This window comes from Protopterus annectens, chromosome 10.part0 (assembly GCF_019279795.1).
Source record: "Protopterus annectens isolate FY-2018-M chromosome 10.part0, PAN1.0, whole genome shotgun sequence".
NCBI lineage: Eukaryota > Metazoa > Chordata > Ceratodontiformes > Protopteridae > Protopterus > Protopterus annectens.
Genome location: NC_056744.1, coordinates 1,135,403,658 through 1,135,428,893, shown reverse-complemented (window position 1 = coordinate 1,135,428,893; position 25,236 = coordinate 1,135,403,658). Strand labels below are relative to the sequence as shown.

Here is a 25,236-nt window from a genome sequence, read left to right as displayed (position 1 = left end):
TGGAAACAAATGCTGAAGGTTTATGGCTGACTAAGTTTGCAGATGACTGCAAGCTGGGGGTTATCATCAACTCCATTGCAGACACTAGCATAGTTCAAGAAGTTCTGTCTGACTAATAAATGGTGCCAAAGCCATGGTCTTAAACTCAATTCTAAGAAATGCATAATTGTATCCTTTAGGAAATCAACCATCCCAGCTAATTACCATCTTGGTACTATGCCCCTAAGAGTCAACCCTGTGGTCAGGGATCTGGGTACACGCATAGACAGTAGCCTTACCTTCGACAACTACCACGTGGCCACAGTGGTAAGGAAGTCCTTTTATGTTGCACAACTTATAAGTAAGGGTATGGCATCTAGGTCCAAAGAGGTTATTATGCCACTGTACTCCACTCTTATCAGACCAATCATAGGAGTACAATGATCCCTTTTGTATGTACCTAACCAGGCATATGCAGCAACTAGAGCGACCTCAAAAGTTCCTTACAAAAAGAATACAAGGTGTAACAAACCTGCCTTATAAAGAGTGCCTTGAATCCTTTCCCTCTACTCAGTTTCCTATAGATTACTGAGGGGCGATTTATTTCTGGCTTACTAGGCATCCACAAACCCACACTTATGAATCTCCCACATATTCATTTGTCAAACAGTACCAGAAATACAAGTTCTAAGGACCTGAATTCTGTGTGTGACTTAAACAGAACATGCAAGAGAGACAGACATGTGTCCCAGAGACTGCCCCCTCCTATGGAAAAGGCTTCCTATCCATGTGAAGTGGAATTCATCTATTACCCAGTTTAAGCACAACCTAGACCAGTGGATGAGAACTAGGAAATTTACACCAGGCATGGCACCCATGACCCATATGGACAGAGGTAGCTTATAAATGTCTGGCCCTCAATGTCCTATTTGGATACAGGACATTATTATTCTTTTGGGAAAAGTTGGCTAGGCTTAGAAATACACCCCCCCCCCCCAGTTGTTAGCCTAGTAAGAGTGTACGAATCTATGAAACACTGGTTTCACTTTTGATGTTTAATTTTTATCATGTAACAAGAAGTTCAATGTTTGTTTCTAAGATGAAATCAGTTGATTTAGTTTATCATGTGACTGGTTGTAGGTAGGTTATACAACAGTTTAATTTTGTTCTGACGAAGTGTGCCTTGCTTGGTATAAAAGTGCTACATTTACTAAAATAAAAGTACGTTTAGGTGTAACAAGTCTGGTTCTATGGTTTAATAGTGTGTGTTTGGTTCTTAAATCTGGTTAGTAAAAAAAATGTAAAATATGAATTATTCAGAAAAACTATAAATTGGACTTACAGAAATAACATACAGTTCCATCATTAGGTTATAAGTAAATTACCTCAGGAAGACCGGTGTACCAGGACAATGGCAGATCAAGCACACGTACAGCTACTGCCTTCAAAGAAGACTGTGAGTCACCAACTGTGTCACCTGACATATCTCTCTTCTCCCATAATCCTTTTAATCACCTCTCACATATAACAGAGCAGGAATTCTCCCAGTTCAATGCAATCCTAAGAAAAAAGAAAGAAATTCATATTTAGTGCAGACCTTTGTTTTCTATAAAGGTTCAAATCATCAACATGTGTAAGACATGAAAACCTATACTATGAATGCTAAAGATTTGCAACAACACAGACAGCTTTACAGCACTGTTAACCAAGGTTTGTGTGTTACACCACATGCCCTTTGCAGCTGGCAGGGCCAAGTACCATTTTCTACTACACCTTAATATGGAAAAGGCGTTTTCAATCGGTAGTACAATAAACCATTTACAAGTCTGTAGTGCAAGTAAAACCATTTTCAAATGTTACTTTGTACTGCCTGTACAATTATAGTTCAAATGTAGTGGTTTGCCCATGCAATCACAAAACAAAAGGAGAAATATTTACAGTTTAACCAAATGTTAGCATTATTGCATGAAATTTTGTGTAATATGCTCTGCTAGTCACATGTGTTCTGCTTGTATCCTTCTTCCATCATCTTTCTGTTTTAGAAAAGAGATTATATGGTACAGTATAATTTATCACCCCATTGACATATACAGATACTGGCAAATACACCCAGTTAAGCCATTCCCCCTTCCTTATTCTATCTAAACTGCTAGAAAACATTATTTGTTGTCCAGACTGTGTTTCACAACCAGCTCCTATGAAACACTTTGATATTACATGATCACACCTGACTATCTACTCTAATTCTGAGACTCGTAACTACAAGTCCCAGAATTATGGGAAAAAAAGTAAAAATGCCAAACAGTGAATGTCGAACACAGCTGTTCTCTCTTTTAAAGTGTTTTTTTTTTTAGATCTGGAAACCTCTCCGCACCTATCACACCTTTGCCCTTATACATACCAACTCCGAGACTGCCATATCTTGGAAAAAAGGAAATACTCTTGGAGTTAGTATAAGCCCACATTTTTGCTTGTCTAGCCTCACTTTCGGGGCTCATGGTTACCATTCTCAGAATACCAAACTGTTACCTCTGCATCTTTGTAGTCTAACATTTGTCCATAAATACTGTGCCTTCATAAACAATCTCTCATCTAAGCACACCTTCCCTCACTTGTTTTTCATGCTACAACCAGAAACTAGCAGCAGCCCAAATACTTTCTTCTCAGATTCAAACATGTTCTTTAGCCTAACTCATGCATTGGACTACATAAACTACTAACTTGCTAAGTTTATATAAATTCTCTTCCAGCTACCTTGCACTAAAAAGTACAGGGAATAACACGATCCATAGGGAACAATCTTCAGTAACCTTAACAGAAAACTTGCATGCCTCAGTAACAATTCATACTTGCTGGTATGGAAATTATATTTATGAAAAATATAGAGATTACACAGTGGTCATCAAGAAGGGAAGGGAGATTCAAAAGATGATGCCTTGAGTAAATGATGCATATAAAAAGGACCTGCCCATGAGAAAGAGAAATCATAGCTCACCTTCTTCAAGGATATAGTGAGAGGGTTTAGTGATGTGGCAGCTTTTCTTAGGGTAGTCAGGGGGAGGTGGTTATGGGACTTGAAGAAAGGGGGCATGCAAGACCCACTGTAATATAAAGTACATAAAAGACTGTGCATGTCTGGTTTGCACTTAATCCACTTTGCATCCACAGCTCCAGTATGCAACAGGACTAGTGTGCACAACATTGAAAACTTTGTCTTCACTGTCACAAGCTAAACTACTACATATAATCATTTGCACCTTTAGGAAGACCAATCAACATGTTGGGTAGTGGGCCACTTGTACCTGAGACCTTCCTCCCTGGACTACATGAAAAGAGACATGGAGGAGCTCTCAGATTATCTAGCCCAGGCGGGTACGACTCTAGCCCTGAGCAGTCTCCTACCATCACCCTGTACAAGGAGAAAATGATTGAGTTCAGCAATTAGCCAAGTTTCTGGTGTCATTCTAAGGGGATCCAGTATCTGTCTGCCTGGGATGACATGATTGACAGATCTCGGTGTTTTGCCAGAGATGGCCTATATCTATCACCCCTGCACTTCTGGATACTGGCTAAGGCTCTTGCCACCCCTACAGTGCCTTTTTTAAACGGTGTTCCAAAGACCAAATTACCACCATAACAGCTACAAACAAATGCAATCTGAGGGTCATGCTGCTCAACGCTTGAAGTATAAATCTCAAAATGCACTCACACGAAGCACTCCTTAAAATGCAGAACATCAACATTTGTGCTATAACAGAAACCTGGTTCAAGGCAGCAGATAGTACCCCTGCACTACCAGGCTATAACTCATTCCATACCTTTTGGCCCCAGAACTTTGACCGAAGCTCCAAATGAGGTGGTGTTTTCATATTCATAAAGGATGTGCACACCTCCAGACTGGTAGCCCAACATAATGCATCAGATATACTTCAGGTGCAGCTAATATTGGGTAAGAGAGCGATTCAAGTCATAGCCTGCTATAGGTCTCCAACCATGACCCAAGACTCTCACTCCACATTCCTAAGCACCCTGGAGAATATTAGGGTCTAACCTAACACTCTCATAATGGGCGACTTCAACTACCCCTCCATTAACTGGTAAAACTACTCATGTACCAATACACTTGCCCGATGTTTCCTGGAATTCATTAATTCCAATGCCCTGGACCAGCTCATTCTTACCTCCACTAGAGGTAGCAACATCCTTGACCTGGTCATTATTAACATGGGTGACCATTGCTCTATACCGGTAGTCAACTCCTCCCTGGTAAGATCCTACCACAAACTAATCACCTTGGAAATCCACATCCCTCCCACCCCCCCACAAAGGTAACCACCATGAAAAACCTCCAAAGCTAACTTTGGGCTCCTAAAACCAGAGTTAGCTAATTTCACGGCACACATGCAATTGAAAAACAACTGTATAACCGCCAAATCATACACTAATGCCCTGTACAAACACGTACACATATGCATGGATCTCGTCATACCCAATAGAACCAAGATGCTCTCCTCCAAAAAAAGGAAGCCAATCTGGTGCTCCCCTGCCATAAACAAACTCTACAACAGAAGAACAAACTCTACAACAGAAGGAGGAAACTGATGGAAAATAAGGTGAAGTCCCAAAACTGGAAAAACTCCCTTATCAGCCTCAACAAAATGTTGTGATCCCTCATCAAATCCTCTAAAGCTAGCTATGAAAACAGAATTGCAGCAGATACAACCACAAGGCCTTCTATAGTTATGTAAAGAATCTCCATGGCAATATCCAGATTTGCTCAGAGCTGTTGCACAATGGCAATTCCTATGCTGAGCCAACAGATATTGCCAGTACTTTCAGTGCCAACTTTACCCCTCTCGCCCCCACCACAGGGCCAATCACAATACCAGTAGATTGCCAGGTACCCAGTATCACTGTACACAGGTTAAAACAGCTCTGTCCAAGGCCAAGAATACAGCTTCTACGTGACCCGACAATATCCCTGGCTGCATTCTACATGAGCTACAGGGTGAACAGGCACCTCACCTGTGTCTTCTGTTCAATCACAGCCTCACCTCAAGCTTTGTCCCTAACGAATGCCGCACTGCTACAGTCATCCCTCTCCACAAAAGAGGACTACAGACCCTGGGAACAATCGCCCCATTAGCCTGACAAGTCTGATATGCAAAGCTATGGAACGCAACATTATGGACATAATAAACAAGGATATTGGGACTCTCCAAACTCTGGATCCCACACAGTTTGGTTTTGTGAAGGGTAGATCATGCCTGCTCAACCTGGTCAACTTCTTTGAGTCAGTCACCAGAGCTGTGGATGAAGTCAAGGTGGTTCATACAGCCTACCTCAATCTGGCCAAGGCCTTTAATCCCATTCCCCACTCAGGAATCATAGAAAAACTCACTAAGCTAGGCATCAACCCCTATATCACTAGGGGTGGGTTGCAAACTGCCTCACAGATGGAGTCAGCTACTTTCACACTGTGGGTTCCAAGTCAGACTGCCGACCAGTCATGAGTGGAGTCCCACAGGGTTCGGTCCTGGATCCTCTCCTGTTTGTTATCTACTTCTCTGAAGTCCAAGCCAACATGAAGGGACTCTGGCTAACAAAGTTTGCAGACGACTGCAAGTTGGGAGCCATAATTAACTCCCCAAGTGATGTTGACATCCTACAGAGAGGCCTTACCGAGAGCAACAACTGGTGTCAGAACCATGGTCTTAAGCTTAATGCCAAAAAATGTGTCGTCATCCCCTTTGGGAAAAAACAGGTTCCCATGAATTACCACACTGATGGTAGTCCACTGAACACAGAAGGCGTCATAAGAGATCTGGTAACACAGGTTGACAGCAGCCTCTCTTTTGACCACCAAATTGCCACTGTGGTCAGAAAGTCCTTCTATGTGGCACATCTCATTACTAATGGTTTTGCATCCAGGAAGAAAGAGGTCATTGTCTCCCTCTACTCTTCCCTCATTAGGCCAATCATCAAGTATAACACCCCATTTTGGATGTACCTCACTAGACACCTGCAACAACTGGAGAGGTTGCAAAAGTACCTCACAAAGAGGATCCTAGGCCTTAAACACTTGTCCTATATGGACAGACTCAAAAAAACTCCAACTATTCTCTGTCTCATATCACCTACTTAGAGGTGATCTCTGCTTGACTTGCAAAGCCATGTCTGACCCAGCTCTGTTAGAAATGCTACATCTAAGGAAATCCCAATCCCTTCACACTACACGCTCCAGAGAACTCAACCTCATTACCACAATCACCAGAACAAGCTGGAGGGACAGGTTCATAACCCAGAGACTGCCCATGCCATGGAATAGACTTCCCATACATGTCAAGCAGAGCATCTCACTGCACCTCTTCAAGAGGGTGGATGGGAAATAGAAAATTCCCCCCACGGATCACTCCAGTGGCTCTACTTGACAGAGGCACTGGGAACTAAGGTCGGGTGGCACGATGCCAGGGTAATCCTATGGGCTAGGCTTGTAAAGGCTCCAGGGCCATTAGCCTAGTACACACCTATGAACTTGTCATAGGGTCTGAGGTCAGTGGAAAGTGTTTAAAGGAAAAAAAAAAGGATATGAAAATATCCAAGCATTACCGATGTCCACCTTTTGTACAAGTCTGTCACTCTTGGCTTAACAATCTGCTTATTTATGCAACAAACAAATTCTAGCAAAATTAACTCATTCTTTGTAATTTCAACCAGAAATGGAATGGTTGGTATAGATCAATGTGTATGCACATAACCTTTAAGAAGCTATCCAAGGGCTTGCGCAAGTGTATAAATAATGAGCATGCGAAGCCTGACTGCCATTTTGTAGTAAGCAGTTGAGATGTAAGCATGTATGTATATAAGGTCCGTCTGTTAACTAGTTTGTTCGTATTTTATGATGCTGCTATTCATCCTGATGTGTTCTATGTATACAAGCATCTAAACGAAAACCCCGGCCTTGTTATATGTGTTAGAGACGAGCGAGCGACATGGTGTCAGAAGCGTCATGTCTACAGGACATGGAATCAGAAACGGCATATCTAAAAGGACATGGAGTTAGAAGAAGCAAACCGAAGGGGTATAAGATCATAAATGGCTTCCGTAAAACAACTAGAGGCTCTTGTTTAGATGCTGGTGGAATATACAAAAGAGTGGATCATCCTAAATGTGCAAAACAACTCAGAAATTAATTTTGGGTATTAAAACTTGCTCAGCACTATTTCTTTTCGCATAATACGAAATGGGGCATACAGAACATTCTAAATAATTTTCACATGAACAGATATGTATGATATTGATAAAAATATTCAAATCACTATGGAAAATGTTGAAATAAAGTCCAAATTGCATAAAACGAATAAAATAAGAGGAAACTACCGCATTTTTGCAAAGCATACATATTTTGTATTAAGCAAAGATAGCCAAGTTATCAGAAGTGTATAAACTGCTTGTGTATTTGTGCAGTGTTACAGTACAGCTATTTCAAAAACTGCAGCCATTAACAAGGCATATTTCGCAGAGTACAGCCACTACAGAAAGTATTTCATTAAGTACAGTATTTCGAAGAGTTTACTGTGCATTTGAATGTTGTTACAAGCTCATAGAACTGTTTGTTCGTACATAATTACAAGGGGCATATTTTCAGTGTATTTGTGTATACTTTGTGGGCATAGCAGATGGATTTTGAAAACCCAGTGCACTTGTGTTTGACAGTAATACTGCTGAGAACTGGAGAGTGTTTTAGCAAGTATATGACATTTTCATACAGGCTGCATTTTCTGATAAAGATAACCATACAAAGGCATATATTCTACTTAATTTAGCTGGGTCAGAAGCTATAGAAAGGGAAGGCTCATTTGTGTATGCACCTGCTATCTATGCTGGAAAGGGGAAAAACAGTCATATTGCTGTACAGGGAGGGCCCCGAGTGCTTGAAATGTAAGTTTAGAGAAATGTGCAACCCCCAGAAAAAAAAGTTAGTATGGAAAGGCACTTACTTTATACAAGGGATCAAAAGCCTGGTGAAACTTTTACAGCCTACATAACTGTCCTGAGAAACAAAGCTAAAACATGCAGATTTGGTGATCTAAGGGATGAGAGTTGATAAAGGACAGACTTGTATGTGGTATAAAAGTTGATGCTGGGAGATTTTGCTTTGTGACAGTGATTTAACTTTGAATAAGGCCACTGAGATATGTCAGATATACGAGCTCACAAAAAAGCACACAAATACGCTTACAAATGAGAACAGCTCTAGATGGCACATACAGCTCATTTTGATAGTATGCAGCACATTATTAAAAGAAAAAGGCCCAAGCACATGGCAGCGATAACCCCTGCAGCACTCACCGGTAAACCACAGAAATTTCTAGCAAATTCCAGACTTCACACAGTCTCAGTGAAGCATAAGACTGAGTCAGTAAACTCAAAGCACGGGCCTCAACTGAATTTCATTGCCAACTGTCGTAATTGTGGTGTTAGTCATGAATCTAAAAGGGAAAATGTTTAGTTTTTGGTCAACAATGCAATAAATGGAATCATTTCAAAAGAGCGAAAGATATTGTAACCAGGAGGTAAGATTTCAGAGTTGAGGATGTGGGGTTTAAGCCACGTTTCAGAGAGAGTTAGAATGTGAGGAGATGAGTTAGAAATCCAAGAGTGAAGTTCTGTTATTTTATTTACAATGCTTTGGATATTATTTTGAGAGTACACTGTTAAAGATTTGGGTGAGTGAGTGTTGGTTTGATGGGATAGGTGAGGGAGAGATGTTAGAGTTGTGCTATTGTGTGGGGAAGATGCAGGAGGTCCTGGGTTGGGGTGGAAGGCCCCGTCCAGAGAAGTGCGTCAATTAATGTGCAAAGATATACAAGTAGGTTCAGAGTAGTAGGATGAGGTTGTCTTGGTTTCAGACTAGTGGAGAGGGAGGAACTAGAATATATGGTAATTTTGAAGAGGTGAGATGGTGATATGGGAAAGAGAGAAGGCAAGATTGATTGTGGGCGAGGCATAGTGTGGGTATTTGAGGGATAGTGTGGGTGTTAAGTGAATAAGGGAGAGTAGGTGAGAGTGGTTGGTAGCACAGTGGTGTATGGTAAGAGGTTGTTAGTGAAAGGAAGAAGAGAAAGGTGGCAGAGAGACAGAGGGGCCACATAATGGGTTGTTGTGAATTCCCTGTGAGCAAACATGGCTTTAATAACCAAGTGCATGGGAGCAGAGGAAGTAACTAGTGTTGTGCTTAGTATATAGTACATGCTTATGTTCTTGTAACATGTAGAAGTGTGCCTACAGCATGCAGGAAATCTTGCATGCTACTGTATTCTCAATTATGTTCCAATATGCATATTTCCTGGACACTACGAAGGGGTAATGGTCCACACACACACACACACACACACACACACACACACACACACACACACACACACACACACACACACACACACACCACACACGGTACATATAAAGGCACTGCCCATTGTGCACTACATTTTTACTCCCACTGACAAGCGCACTAGCCAGCCTGCTGCTGATGCCACTGACATGCTCACTGGCCAGCCTGCTGCTGATGCCTGCCATACTACCTGCTGTCCCATGCTACCCTAGGAGCCATGGACCTTACTTTCCACCTGCGCATTTGGTTATTGAACTTGTGGGCATGACACCATATTTTTCTGTTTGCCCAAGGGTATTCGTCAATCATAGCCATATTTCTCTACAGCTGAATGCCACTTCAGCAATTTGTCCCCAGCCAAATGTATGACACAGAAATGTCTTGCTGCCTAGGTACCTGAACCAAAGTAATGGGCAGGTAAATGTTCCTATTGAAATGTCTACTTGATGTGACTTGTTGAGAGTAGGGGGACTTCATATGCATCTGACTGCAACAAGCTGAAAGACAATACTATTGCCATTATTTTCATTTTCATCCAAAAATATCCTTAAAGCTAAGCACAGAAGTTTATTATCTTATGGAGTGGGGCTAGGGATGCAGGCTGTGTGTGAAAGCATAGGACAGTTGCAGGATCACTTTGATCAAGGACTTGCTTCTGTGAATACAACGATCAGACTGGTGGATTTGTTTCTTGTTTTTGCTTCTGGTGTCCTTTTGTCAGACAGGTATGCTTGCCTATTGCAACTTTCTTCATATCCCCATGACCGTGATTTTTTTTTATGTAAATTGTGGTAGGTTTGTCGTTTCTTATGAGTAGCATATTTCCCTGCCATCTCATGTATTAACCCCATTATTATCATTTTTCCCTACACTAGATGACCTTCCTTGCTATATTATCTGTAATTATTCAACTTTTTGTCTCCAGTGTGTGCTGTACTTTTCTATCGAATATTTTCAGTTTTGGTTTAGTCCATTTGAAGATGGCAGATGTTTTCTGATGGGTGACATTTGTCAGATTACTTTTTTGATTATTAGAAGTTCAGTCCAAATTATTTATTTATGCATGCATGTACGTATTTTATTTTTTGTGCAACTATGAGGCCAATGAAAAGGACTGGGGATCAGGGAAAATCACTTGCTATGGAAGGCTGTTGACCCTGTATTTTTGTAAGGGTAGCAGAAATTCATAAGGTCGCTGTACCTACTCCCAAGAAGTACAGAACTAACTCAAAAAACAAGCCAGCCAGGTGGAATCACAAAATCAATAGGCTGTATAACAGGAGGAAGAAAATCATGGCAAAAATTAGGAGGTGCTGCCCCCTGAAGGATAAAAGCACTTTCATCTAACTAAACAAACAACTCAGAGGACAAATAAATTATATTAAAGGCAAATTTGAGGTAAGTTTGGCCTCCCAGGCTAAAGACAACCACAAAGCTTTCTTTAGCTATGTCCACAACCTAAAAGGCGATACACAGTTGTGTGCAGAGCTCATTGTAAATGGGGCCACCTATACTGAGCCAGAAGATATAGCAAACCTCCTGGCTGATAAATTCAGCTCCAACTTTACCCCTCTCTCCCCCTCAACCTTTCCTCAGGAAATACCATCAAATATAACTCCCCATATTATTACCAGGGAACAGGTCTTCAATGCCATTTCTAAGAGCAAGAACACTGCATCAATGGGCCCAGACAATATCCTAGGATGTCTTCTAAATAGCATGACACATGACCTATCAGGGCCTTTAGAATTACTATTTAACTGTAGCCTCCAAACAGGCTTCATGCTCATGAATGGAGAAAGGCAACAGTCATCCCTCTGCATAAAGGAGGGGCATCTGCAGAACCTGGAAACTACAGACCCATAAGTCTCACTAGTCTTGTATGTAAAGCCATGGAAAGAATTATCATGGAGATGATCAACAGAGACATAGTAAATCTCCAGTCACTGGACCCAACCCAGTTTGGTTTCGTCAAGGGCAAATCATGCCTACTCAACCTGGTGAACATCTTTGAGAAGGTCACCAAAGCAATGGAGGAGGGCAAAATCGTTGACACTGCTTACCTTGATCTGGCAAAGGCATTTGACAGAATAACCCCCTCAGGCATTGTTGACAAACTCAAGAGGTTAAGTGTAAACCTGTATGTTACCCAGTGGATAGCCAACTGACTCGCAGACAAAACCTGGAAAGTTAGAACTGGGGAGAAGAGGCCAGTCACAAGTTGAGTGCCACAGGGATCAGTCCTTGGACCATTCCTGTTTGACATTTACTTCTCAGAAGTCAATGCCAATGCAAGTGGTGTCTGACTGACTAATTTTGCAGATGATTGCAAATTAGGAGATGTCGTTGAATCTCACACTGACACAAATGTACTCCAGGAGGGGCCGACACAAGACAAAGAACTGGTGTCAGAGCCATGGCTTAAAACTAAATGCCAAGAAATGCATAATAGTATCCTTTGGGAAAGTCATCTATCCCTGGTAGCTATCATATTGACAACACACACCTTAGACTGACCCAGTAGTCAGGGACTTGGAGAAACATATAGACAGTAATCCAGTGTTTGACTATCATGTGTCTACAGTGATGTTGAAAACATTCTATGTTGCCCAACTTATAAACAAAAGTATGGCATCTAAGTACAAAGAAGTCACTGTTCCACTGTATTCGGCATTCATCAGACCTATCAAGTACAATGCTCCCTTTGATATGTACCTAACCAGGCATATCCAACAATTGGGGCATCCACAGAGGTTCCTCACTAAAAGAACACAGGGCGTAAGTAAAATGTGCCATGCAGACCACCTCAAGGCCCTATCCCTGTATTCTGTCTCCTACAAAATTTTAAGGGAAGATCTATGTCTGGCATACAGGGCATTGTCAGACCCCACTCTGATGGACCTCCTGCATATCCACAAAACAAACAGCATCAGAATTATCCATTCTAAAGACTTAAAATCTTACCTGTGATATAAATAAGACCTACAGGAGAGATATGTATGTATCCCATAGACCACCCTGTCTATGGAACAGTCTCCCCATCCATGTGAAGCAGAGCTCCTCCCTAAACCAATTCAGGTGCAACTTGGACAATTGGATGGGAAACCGGAAATGCATCCCTTGTTTGGCACCTATGTCTTTAATGCAATGGACACAAGCAACCTGCAGATGGTTCATCTCCCAGGCCCATACTTGCACTTATCAAGGGTATCAGAATTTGTCAGAGATTTGGGATGTATGGCTAGGCTTAAAAAGGCATTGTGGTCGTTAGCCTAGTAAATCTATGACTTTCTGCTAGTTTCTATTAGTTACAAAAACTCAAGAGTAGAACTACACACACTCTCTCTGTCACACACACACACACACACACACACACACACACAAATGTGCATGCACATACACACACAGTACTATAAAACAATGCCACACAGACCAATGGTTGGTACATTAATGAATGATTATTGGAAAAACTACTTGTGCAGACTCTCCTTACATGTACTGCAGTAACAGAGACAATACAATGGACCTTTTCTGTATGTCACACAAATAACTCAACAAATTTTAACACAGTTCCAAAGCAACTACCATCTTTTTGGATTCCAAATGGAAGATTGTCAAACTTATTCGGTAAACCTGGAGTCTGTTCTCCTTTGCTGCAGCACACTATCCTTAACCACTGTTCCAATCAAGGGCCATCTCTGCATTGAGAAGGCAACTTCGCTAACAGGGCCATAAGCCATCCTCTTATACACCATTTTTTTAATTAAAGAACTTTATTAGAAAAGCAAAAGGCAGCATTCTATAAGTTACACAGTTTTAAACGTCCTTATTACATTTTCAAATGCAACACGGGCTCACATACATTTACAGAAAAGACAACAAACTGTAGGTATACGTTTCATTACTATTGTGTAGTATACACTTATGCTTTCTTTTAACAGTTTTCATTCACTCCAACATTGCACACATTTCACAATTCCTCCCTTCCCTTAAACCTCACTTGTCCACCTGAGCATTGTTCCAACAAATTCCACTTATTTCTATGAAATACACTCCTTCGCTTTTCTACCAATCCCACCTCTAGTTCTTATCACCATCATTATTCAAAAAAAGAAGTTATGTACTTACCATAACGTTCCATGTTTGTAGTCCATCTCGCCTACATTGTTGCTGGATGGGTTTGGAGCAGATTCTCGGCTCCGACTCAGCCGATACTAAAGCTTGAGAGCTTTTACTGGCTCAAGGCTATCCCCTATCCCATGGTCCCTCATGGCAATTCCCCAGATCTTGTTTGCAAGAAAGTAAATAGGTACATAATAGTATGTAAACTATTAATAACTATGCACATACAAACAGAATACTCTCTATTACTATCCATGCCAAGAGGATGGACAACTGCAACCGGGTCACACAGCATAATGGATAGTCCACCAGTTCCTTCAGGAAACAGGAAGGGGGAAGGAAGGTAGGACGCAAGAATGTAGGTGAGATGGACTACAAATATGGAACATTATGGTAAGTACATAACTTCTTTATGTTATGTAGTCTATCTCGCTGTAATTCTTGCTGAATGGGACAGCGTCCCTAGCACCTTTATCCTAGGTGGCTCAAGCAAATAGACTCTTCAACACAGTGGACCCACAGGATGACCTGTCCTGGGAGGCCAAATCAAATTTGAAATGAGTGACAAAGGTATGAGGTCTTGCCCAGGGAGCTGCTGCACAAATAGTATCAATTGGGAATTTCGATCTAAAGGCATATGAAGTTGATACTGCGCTGGTTGAATGGCCTTTAACTTCGGCAGGTAATTGTTTGCCAGCAGTTTTGTAAGCAAATGAAATGCAGTCTAAAAGCCATTTAGACAAAGCAACCTTAGAAACTGACAAGCCTTTATTTTTATCTGAGAAGTAAACAAATAATTGGTCTGATTTTCGAAATCCTTTAGTCCTGTGCAGGTAAAAATCTGAGAATTCTGTGGACATCCAATTGGTGTAATCTGTACTCTGATTTATTACTATGATTTGGGAAGAAAACTGGTAATTGGATAGTTGTGTTGAGATTATGTTCTGAACATACCTTAGGAAGAAGGGAAGGATTAGTTCTAAGTGAGACTCTATCCTTGTGGAAAACAATGTAAGGAGGTCGAATGGTGTGGGCTTGCAATTCTGAAACTCTCCTAGCAGATGTTATAGCCACTAAGAATAATGTCTTCCAAGACAAGAATTTCAGATCTGATGAAGATGGTTCAAAGGGTGGAGAAATTAAGGATGTGAGAACTAAGTTCAGGTCCCAGGGCTCCGGTGGTTGCTTGATTGGAGGTCTGAGAAGGAGGATTCCTTTCAAAAAGGTTTTGCATAAAAAGAGTGGGACATGATTGGATTTCCCATGAAGCCAAAATGATAATTAGAGATGGCAGCTAACTAAACTCTAATAGTAGCAGCTGCAGCTCCTTCTTGAAAAATGGATGCCAGGAAGGACAGCATAGACTCTATAGGAGCTGAGTAGGGATCTATGCCTTGGTTTGCTTCCCAAATGGAGAACCTTTTCCATTTACTGGAATATAATTTCCTGGTGGAAGGTTTGTGTGAAGAAATCAGAATGTGTTTGACTGTAAAATAAAAGAGAAACACACCTGGCTATTCGTGGAACTGGAGCAGCCATGCTGTCAATTTCAGGGTTTGGATAGTAGGATGGAGCTGCCCTGATTGATGAATCAGGAGGTCCAGAAATGGTTCCAGAATCCATGGTTCCTCCAAGAGATAGGACTACAGGAAGGGGAACCAGACTTGGCAAGGCCAGTAATGAGCAATGAGGATCAGGGTACTCTTCAACAGTGTTGCTTTCTGAATCACTTTTAGTATGAGAGGAAAGGGTGGAAAAGCATAAAGGAGTCCCGGAGGCCAATTGTGGACCAGAGCATCTCTGGGTGACATCCCCGGATGGGGAAGTAGGGCAAAGTAGCTGCTGCATTTGGTGTTCATGTATGTGGCGAATAGATCGCAGCAAGGCTGGCCCCATTGGTGAAAAATCTCTTCCGCATCTTCTGAATTCAGGGACCACAAATGAGGCATCAGTATTGCTCGACTGAGTTTGTCTGCTATCACATTGGACTTCCCTGGGATATGCATTGCTACCAGAAAGCATCGAGTGTCCATCGCCCATTTCCATACTCTTAAAGCCTCTTGACAAAGCGGGTAAGATTTGGTTCCCCCTTGCTTGTTTATGTACCACACTACAGACATGTTGTTTGACTGAATCACAATTGTCCCAGTGGGAAGAGAACTGTGAAGTGCTTTGAAAGCGTATAGCACTGCTCTCATCTCCAGAACATTTATGTGCAAGTGGTTCTCGTGATCCTGCCAAATACCTTGGACCATCATTCCCAGATAATGCCCCCCACCCTATCTGGGAAGCATCCATGGTCAAGACTGCATTTTGTTGAGGGGAGCAAGTGGGCAACCTAGATTAAGTTGATCCGTATGTAGCCACCATGTTAGAGCCTTCTTGTAGGAGTTTGTGAGGAGTATTTGGTGAGACAGGGGGAGATCCTGCATTGACCACTGGGCAAATAGTAGCCACTGAAGTACTCTTCATGTGCAGATGGGCGCTAAGAGAATGGTGGAAGCCATAGTCCCTAGGACCTGAAGGACTATCCTGGCCTGTACTTTGTCTTTCTTCAGCAAGAATCTGACTTGGTTGTGCAAAGATTCTATCCTTTCTGGTATCAATTTTGCTGTCATGGTGGTTGAGTCTATTTCTGAGCCTAAGAATACAATGCGCTGCAATGGAGATAAGGTTGATTTTCTTAGGTTTATTGTAATGCCTAAACTGGCGCACAAGGATAGAGTCTCATCCCTGGTTCTGATTAGTTGGTCGTTGGTGGTACCAGTGAGGAGCCAGTCGTCTAGGTACAGAAGCACCTGGAATCATTGACATCTCAGGTGAACCGTTACCACTGCCATGCATTTGGTCAACACTCTGGGGGCTGTAGTGAGGCCAAAGGGCCATGTTCGAAATTGAAAATGACTGGTTCCCAGACATACCTCCCAACCGTACCAAACTACTCGTTTTTTACCGAGTTTTGGGGTTCAAATGAAGGGGTGCCACGATTCCCAAGTGGCACCCCTTCATTTCCGATTTATTTTTTCTTTGTTTTTTTTATTTTTTGCACTGACGGAGCTTATGTCATCATGTGAGTGATGATGTCAGCTCCGTCAGGGCTACCAGCCTATCGGAATTGAGCTCCTTGGGGCTCACGTCATGCGCACAGAACTTTCTACTCAAATGTGAGCAGGAACGGCAGAAATAACGGCAGCAGCACTTAATGAATTATGGCAGACCTGCAAGCAAGCAATGCAATCCAAAACGCTTAATAGAGGATTAGGAACTGTAGTTTTAGCGGTTTTCCAGCTGAGCTTGGACTGTTCAGATGTTTTGAAACCATGACTTGCTCTGGGGAGAAACAGGGTGAGTATGCGTTTGGCTAAAAATGTTTTCCAGTTACTTGTGTTTCAAAATCAATTTACATTACTTTTGGAGTGGTACATTTTACTGTTGCCTTTCTTTATTTCTGTTTGGTTACGATTTGTCCTTGCATAAATGCACTGCACTGTACTTTTATGTTGATGTAGTTGTGTGATCACATATAGATTTGGATGCTTTGAAATAAATTATATCATATTTAGCTTCCACACGAGTGACTGTTAATGATTTGTTTTGCCGCAGAAGATTAACATGCGAAACTAGCCCACACGTGTTGTTAGTGCCTACAAATGGGAAGATGTACAGGCATGCATGATTAATGTGGCAAACACTTTTCAAGTCTTAGAAAACTGTTTTCTTGAGAAGTTTGACACACAGTAGTTTTTAACTTTCATGCACATGTGGTTTGCCGTGCCTTAAGTAGCTGTTAGAAGAAATTTGCATGGTTTAATGTACGGCACAGACCCCTGCTCTCTCTTCTTTGCCTGCAAACTGCATGTTTTGCAGTTCTTTACAAATACCTGTAAAATTAACTTCGTAAGTAACACTGATTATGGTCTAGCAATCAATGCCACTAATTGTATACTCGTTCGTGTTGTGCCACGTTGTTTCTTAGTCTGATCAGTTATGATTACTGGGCTTTAACAATACCCTTTTTAGTAGAGGGAGTTAGCATTGTTGAGTTTATTTCTAAAAGCCTACATGATCCATAAACCCTTGGTGAATGCATTTCTTTTTGTAATCCGTTTTAGGAATTAAGTGTAATCGCTGGGTGTATACAATGACAAAGCAACATAAGGAGGTTCAGGCATTCATTTTTCTGTTATAGTACATTACTGATTTTGATAAATGCTTACTTGAAGTGTATGTTTAAACATCACATTGCCTCTGAAGGCAGGTCAGTTTTCCAATGGTCTTTCTTCTCTTGACTTGTTTATTGGTATAGTAAAATTTCTGTTTGAACTTTCATTCCTTTTCCCTCATTGTTTTATTTTCCTCATCTTGGATCTTGTCAGTGAGAGGTAACTGGCTCTCTGATTTGCTTTGCAGTGTAATTGCTAGGGTTGACTTGTGCTCGTCTGTTGGGGACTCATTGACACGCATAGAGGAGTAATTCATTGACAGGGGTCCCTCGAGAGGACAAAACCTGTTAAAAAGTTGAGTGGGATTGCAGGTGTGTTCTTATTTTAAATAAATATATAATCTAAAATTGCATACCCTGAGAATGGTGAACACTACATCTCTTAATGGCTTTGTGGTCTTGCCAATTAGTAATGGTCATTACCTCCTCTAAGTCTAGCAAGTGTGCTGCTGTATTATACAAGGAATATAATTTAATAAAGTCAGGAAGGTGTATCAAAGAACCCATGTATGTTTCTTGTTCTGTGTGCAAAGGGCCTATGATTTCAAAACAGCCCAAAGGTAATCTTTATCCACCACTAGCCAGATGCATTTTCCTTGGATGGGGTGTGGGTTTCAATGAATGTGAGTTTAAAGGGCAGAGAAGTTTTAATGCTATGTTTATTTTCATTGTGAGACAGTATCTATTAGTGTTTGTGCATTGTGCTATAAAATGCAAAAATAAAATCCAAATAATCAACGTAGAAGTAAAGCAGTATGCACATTAGTGTTTATGGTAAATGGGGTGAAATAGCCAGGTAATGGGACATTGGAATGGCTGCAGGGGAACTCTAGTGCTACAATTTGGTTGTCTGTTCAGTTTGTGTTTGAAAGTTGGTATCCCATAATCCCATTGGAGTGGGCAGAGTTACATATTTTTGTATGCTAATTTTATGTTAATCAGCATACAGATTTGTACCTATTTCTCATGGGCCTTGTCCAGATTTTTGATGTTTCCAGGTTGAGAGGTATGTTCCCATATGAAAGCGTAGGTGTCTTCTGGAGCGCCTGTCCATTTTGATGTGGTAGTACGCATCCTGAAGATCTACTGAGCACATCCAACTGTCTTTCCCAATAAAGGGAAATATCGACTGCAGAGTGATCATACAGAACTTCGATTTCTTTACAGACTTGTTGAGTTTGCTGAGATCTAGAACTGATCTCTATTCCCCTGTCTTTTTTGGAACTAAAAAGAATCGTAAGTTCCGGATCCTATTTGCTTTGTGGGGACTTCTTGGATGATTCTTTTCTGAAGCAATGAGATGACCTCTGATGTTGCACGGTCTAATTGAATGGGTGGCATGTCTGGTAGAGACCGGTTTAATGGGGAATTGGAAACAAAGGGAATAAGGTAACCTCTGGATATTATGTTTTGTACCCAATGATCTTGGGAAATTTGTAGCCAGGCGCTTGGGTACAGTGAAAGATGACCCTCAACTGCCTCCAGAGATGGAGAGTCAGGCAACACCTCAGAAGCGATAGAAGGGACGATCAGAAAAAGTGTCTATCTCCCTGATGTTGCAGACCTCCTCTGCCGCGAGGGTAGCGTCTTCCATTATATCCTCCTCTGCCACTAGGGGAGGGTTCACCTGAGGTAAACCTTTTTGGGATTTACAGAACCACATTTTCCCTCCTGTTTGACCCTTGGGATAGGGTCTAGAAGGAAGGGAGAAATGGACTCAGCAAATAAGGTTTTCCCTTCCTGCTCACACCTGGTCAAAGTCTCTTTTACCTGCGGTCCAAAAAGAGTTGAACCATCAAAGGGGACGTTGGTAAAGGAAGACTTAAAGGATTCAGTGAAGTTACACAGACACATCCAGGAATATCTCCTAAGAGAGATTCCTGCTGCGGCTGCCCTGCTCGCTCCGTCAGCTGCATAGGAAATCAGTCTCATAGAGGAGTTAGCTACAGAGGTAAGGGTGGAGAGCTGCGCAGATACCTTGTCCATGGATCCCGAAGCTACTGAACCCTGAAGGGTGTCTTCCAACTCCTTCAGGAGATCCCTTTGAAGTACAGTAAAATGGGACAGATAATTCAGTGACCTTAAGGTGAATGTCGCTGAAGAGAAGGGATACTTTCCATACCTATCCATCGTCCTGGACTCCTTATTAGGAGGATGGATATTAGAAGATGTCTCGGACCACTCCTTCGTGGCCGCTGCTACCACCATAGCATCAACAGGAACTCCCTTAGAAATAAAGAGCTTATCTTCTGGAGCAGTCATAAATTTGTTTGGCCTCCTCAGGACAGGCTCCACTGTATCCGGGGAGGTCCAGGCTTTCTGGGATATGACCCCCAATAGCTGGTCATAAGGCAGTGTCACCCAGGAGGTAGAAGGTCGGGAACCAAAAGCCTCAAGGAACACTCTTTCATCCTCTGTAGGGTTAGAGGTCTACTAATCACCCCTCTGTCTAAAGATTTCAAGGATGTCAGAAAAGGATACATCCTTACAGGGGGAGCTAGGGAATCCTTCTGACTCATCCAAATCAGTGTCTGATTTCACAGACTCAGGTTAGTCAATGCGCTTCCTCTTACAAAATCTCTTTAGAGGAAGCTCCCTAGTGGGATAATATGGGGAGGTCTCGGAAGAGGGGACACCTCCAATGGGGGCTGCTTAAGCCTCTAGTTCCCTATGCTGAGGGGGTGGGAGAAGAGGTTGCTGCTGGTGGGATGTTGGGTCCAAAGGTAGGGCTTTGGCACTGGACAAAGCTCTCTCTATTGCTTTGAAGGCCTTTTCACCCCCACTCCGAGGTCGACCGCCGTTCCGAGGAGATGAAGGTTGGCTCCGAGCAGGAGAGAGAGGCTGCGAAGCAGACGTGGGAACCGAGCTGAGTCGAGCCAAAGCACTGAGAGGGAGGGTTGGTTCCGTAGAAAACCCGTGATGACTATCCCTCTCGGAGTTAACCCGAGAGCGTCGGCTCTCAGATCCCTCGGCTCCAGAGTGAGCAGCAGAGGATAGAGATATTGGTTCCGTGGAAGCAGGAAGAATTCTTGGAACCAAAGGATCCAACACAGAAGAACCCGAAGTGGTGGACTCCAAGAGCGAAGTGGTCAGAGGAGCAGTAGTCTGTAGAAGGGACTGCTCCGAAGCTTTTGGGACCAGAAGAGCTAACATTTTAGCCAGAGTAGGGTCACAGAGCAACCTCTTCACCACCCACTCGATGTCCTCATCTGAAAGTGTCCTGGAGGAATGGGTGGAGATAGAAGGAGATCTCCTCCTTTCTAAAATAGGAGACTGTAACGTTGGTGAAACGGGGTCGAGAATATGAGAATGTCTCAATACCGAAGGTTGCCTCGGCGCTGAAGAAAACATCGGCACCGAAACAGAAGAAGCTGAATCAGAGCCAGAACTCCTTGGCTCCGTGGCTTTAGATTTTTTTGATGGCTCCGAAGCTGGAACTGAAGATTTTTCTCTTAACAGTTTTGAGAGCTGTCTGACCAAGTTCCAGCTGTTCCTGGAAGGAACTGGTCATAAGACCCCTTGTCAAGTAATTTACGTTTCCTCTCATTAAGGACCCTAGCACTGAAGGCATGGCAAAAGGTACAGGGTTCTTGTAAATGAGCCTCTCCCAGACAGTACACACAGCTAGTGTGACTGTCAGTCAAAGACATTTTCTGTGAACATTTGTCACATTTCTTGAAGCCCGAAGGGCAGTGTTCCTTATGGTCTCTTTCTCTTTGGACATATCAACAAAGAAAAAAAAAAGCAAAGCTAACAACAAATTTCAATAACAACAACATTAAAATATAACAGTAAAGGTATGAAGAGAAGAGTTTTTTTTTTTTTTTTGAAAGGAAGAAGGGCTAACATACAGGGAGGAAAGGCCCTCTAATTTAAACGGGTAACTACGGCCCTCTAACTAAAACGGGCCATACAATCCTAAAAAATGTGGAATAGGGGATCTAGCATTCAAACAACAAACAAACAAGATCCACTAATAATTATTAAAGATAGAAAGAGAAGAAAAAGGACAAGAAATAAGATTTATCAAAAAATCTTCTACTTAGCCAACGAGCCAGTAGTGAGACAACCTCGAAGCTTTCGTGGCAAACGAGATATGGAGAATTGCCATGAGGCACCATGGGATAGGGGTTAGCCTTGAGCCAGTAAAAGTTCTTGAGCTTTAGTATCGGCCGAGTCGAAGCAGAGAATTGGCTCCGAACCCATCCAAAAAGAATTACGGCGAGATAGGACTACATAACATCTTCCAATATGGGCGGTACAGATTTTGATTTCCTTTTTCTAATATTTGCTTTCTTAGCATCCAGTAGCATTAAACAAAGTAAGGCTTTGCTATGTCTAGGCAATTACGATAATTTACACAGCTCAAAAAAAGTTTTCTTTGAATCATTGCCTAGCCATGTCAGTGATGCAACAGGTTGCCTTTACTGCTGGAAGACCAGAAGCCTGTGGGCTCTATTCCTACTCCATGGGATTGGATCACTCACAATGCAGTGCAGCATTAGGAAGTGCTACACTCCTGTGTGGGTCATCCCTTGGATGATATGTTAAATTGAAGTCCATCTGCTTCAGTTGGTGGTGGCTTAACTTGATGTAACAGATCTCAGTGCACTTATCAGTGTAGGGGAAGTTCCATGAGGACATGGCCAAATTTCCCCTAGTAGTAGAAATACCATCTTGTAATTGCCCTGAGAAGAACCCACTAGTCTAGTGAGATTATTTGCTCAACAAAGGGTAAATAAATAAATAAGCATGTATTGGTATGGGATGTGATAAAAAAAACAAATAAGGCACACATAGCTGGCGATAGGGTGGGGTATGAACAGCATTGTTCCAACTGCTGCCCCAAACCAGAAGGACATTACAGGGATTCATTGCACATGATGGCTCAAGATGGCCAGTGGTTGGGGACATGTGCATCCTGGAAGCCCAGTGATAAAGGCCAGCTGGGTGAGTAAGTCTGCTATGTACTCCAACAGGTTTCTCAATCAGGCCATATACCTACCCACGTCTATCACTCTGTGGCAGCTTACACCACCTACACCAAATTAAACTGGGTCACCAAAGGTAATAGTCCCAGTCTATATGCAGATGAGAGGACAGGACACTCCTCCAGCAAGGTATTCCCTTCCTAACCGACCACCATGCTCCATACAAAAGCTTCAGTAGGGAAGAAATGATAAAGATTCCTGCTGACCAAATCTACATCAGGACTTGCAGTGAGAAGACACAAAGAGAAGCTGGTCATAGCTGAACTATCCTGACATTTGACTGAAGATACTGAAAACACAAATGCATTACCAACTGGAAAGAACTGTGGCTGTGTGTGTGTGCGCGTGCGTGTGTGTATATGTGTGTATGTATATATATATATATATATATATATATATATATATATATATATATATATATATATGTTTGTATTTGTGTCTGTGTGCACATCCATGCGTGTATACATATATGTGCATTTATATATATATACACATATATATATATATTTATATATATATATATATATATATATATATATATATATTTATATACATATATATATATACACACACATGCATACATAAATATACATATGTACACATTTATAAATTCATATAGAAATATTTGGGTGTGTGTGCGCGTGTATATATTAAAATTTATATGAGTGTGTGTGCGCATGCATGTTTTTACGTCTATCTGTGCATATTTGTGTGTATATATTTGTATCTGTATGTATGTGTGCACACATCTGTGTGTATGCGTGTATACATGTTTTTTTACACGTGCATGCATGTCTGTGTGTATATGTGTGCAAGAGTGTTCATGTATGTGCACTTATGTGTATCTAAGAGCGTGTTTGTGTGTGTCTGTGTACGTGTGTTTATGTGAGTGTATATATAGGTAAATATACACATTATATATACATACATATATATTATGCATTTGTTTGTGTGTGTGTGTGTGTGTGTGTGTGTGTGTGTGAGTAGGGGTATTTATATGTGTCTGTGTTTGCGTCTATATATATGTAATTATATATATTTATGTTTGTGTATGTTTGTGTGTATTTATATGTGTATGTGTATTTGTATTTGTGTGAGTGAATATGTATGCGAGTATGCGTTTGTGTGTGTATTTATAGGGGGTGTGGTAGGTTAATATTTTTGTTACTTACAGCCTCTATCCATAAGTGATAGAGGCCAGACCATACCTCTCAGCTGTTCAGATTTTCGCAGAATGTCCAGATTTCTCTCTCATATTTGTGGTCTGTTCCTCATAAAATTTGTGATTTTCTGGATTTTGTTGCAAATCTGAGAGGACTGAAATCACTAAATGATGACAGACATTTGAATTTCAGACTTCATAGGCTTCAGAAAATGCATGACAACACAAGATCTTTTATTCTATCAACTTTCTATGTTTATAATAGCAATATTTAAAATTTGTCACTGCCCCACCACTCCACCCCCACCATTATATTTGGCTGACAAGCCATACTTGGACATGTGACCAAGCTATGACCGTCATTCTACCAAGCAGCCAGACACTGACTTAGTAAACCAATTTCTTCACCGTTTCCATTTATCATCAGCTTCTGAGTTGTGGAGAATGATGTTATCCAGCAGCCACTTTTTGTCCCCTGATAGGATAGAGAACCTGCATCTCCCCCTGAGTTGCATACCATTTTGTAATGGACTACACTGTGGGCATTTAAAGTTTCCACTTTTTTAGCCTTTACTTTGTTGTGCAGTAATTTGCTGACACTGCTTAATTGCTGCTGACAGACTATTTATTTCATGGTACAAACCTTCCTAATTTAGGTGACTCTGGAATGCAGACCAGTATTGACCAATTATTTTGCATGCATTCTTGTACTCAACTACTAGGTCACAGCTACAGTGGTCGCACATTCTAGTTCAGAATGCTTCAATTACTATAAAAAAATGATTTTTTTGTATCACTTGCCATGTGCTAGTCAGGGACAGTGACCATACAGCAATCCGCATAGATTCTAGTAAAATATGATCATTTGCAAAAAGTATTCTGAAGTAGTCACTCAGTCTGTGCCACCATTGCCCTTATACAGGACTTTAAATTTTTGTTGTCAGCTTTCATCTAAGTCTTCACATACAGTTCACAATTATCATGAATTATGTCATTACCAACATTTTGACTAACACTGTATAATTACTGTAACGATTTTCATAAAATGTTACACCATGTGGTAAGGAAAATCATAGTATCTGGCATTTTAAGAGATTTACTATAAACGTGGTCTCATTATTCTTAACCACGTGTTAGACATTGTTAATTACTTGAATCTTCTATTGAAACTAAACGTCTCTGGCAAAGACAATACCACAGTAGGTTTGACGGTAGGTAAAACCTTTTCCAGTCATCTCAAGGAGACACTGAAAAGGAGGAGAAAATGTCCCCATTCACATTAAGCAAAGAGGTACTGAGTTCACCACCAAGATTAAAATGTTTCAACTTTAATAAATGAAGTTAAAATTCACTAAAACTGTTGCAA

General features: G+C 41.5%; 1 protein-coding gene across 3 annotated transcripts in view; it reads right to left on the bottom strand.

Annotated features, from left to right (window-relative positions):
- MIGA1 (mitoguardin 1) overlaps positions 1 to 25,236 on the bottom strand; it is a 1,154,615-nt gene that overhangs the window by 1,027,579 nt on the left and 101,800 nt on the right. For all 3 annotated transcript variants that reach the window (XM_044085862.1, XM_044085860.1, XM_044085861.1), the window contains exon 2: positions 1,365 to 1,539. In XM_044085862.1, coding sequence (XP_043941797.1) covers positions 1,365 to 1,463 — 99 coding nt within the window. In that variant the 5' untranslated portion in view covers positions 1,464 to 1,539. The remainder of the gene's footprint in view (positions 1 to 1,364; positions 1,540 to 25,236) is intronic.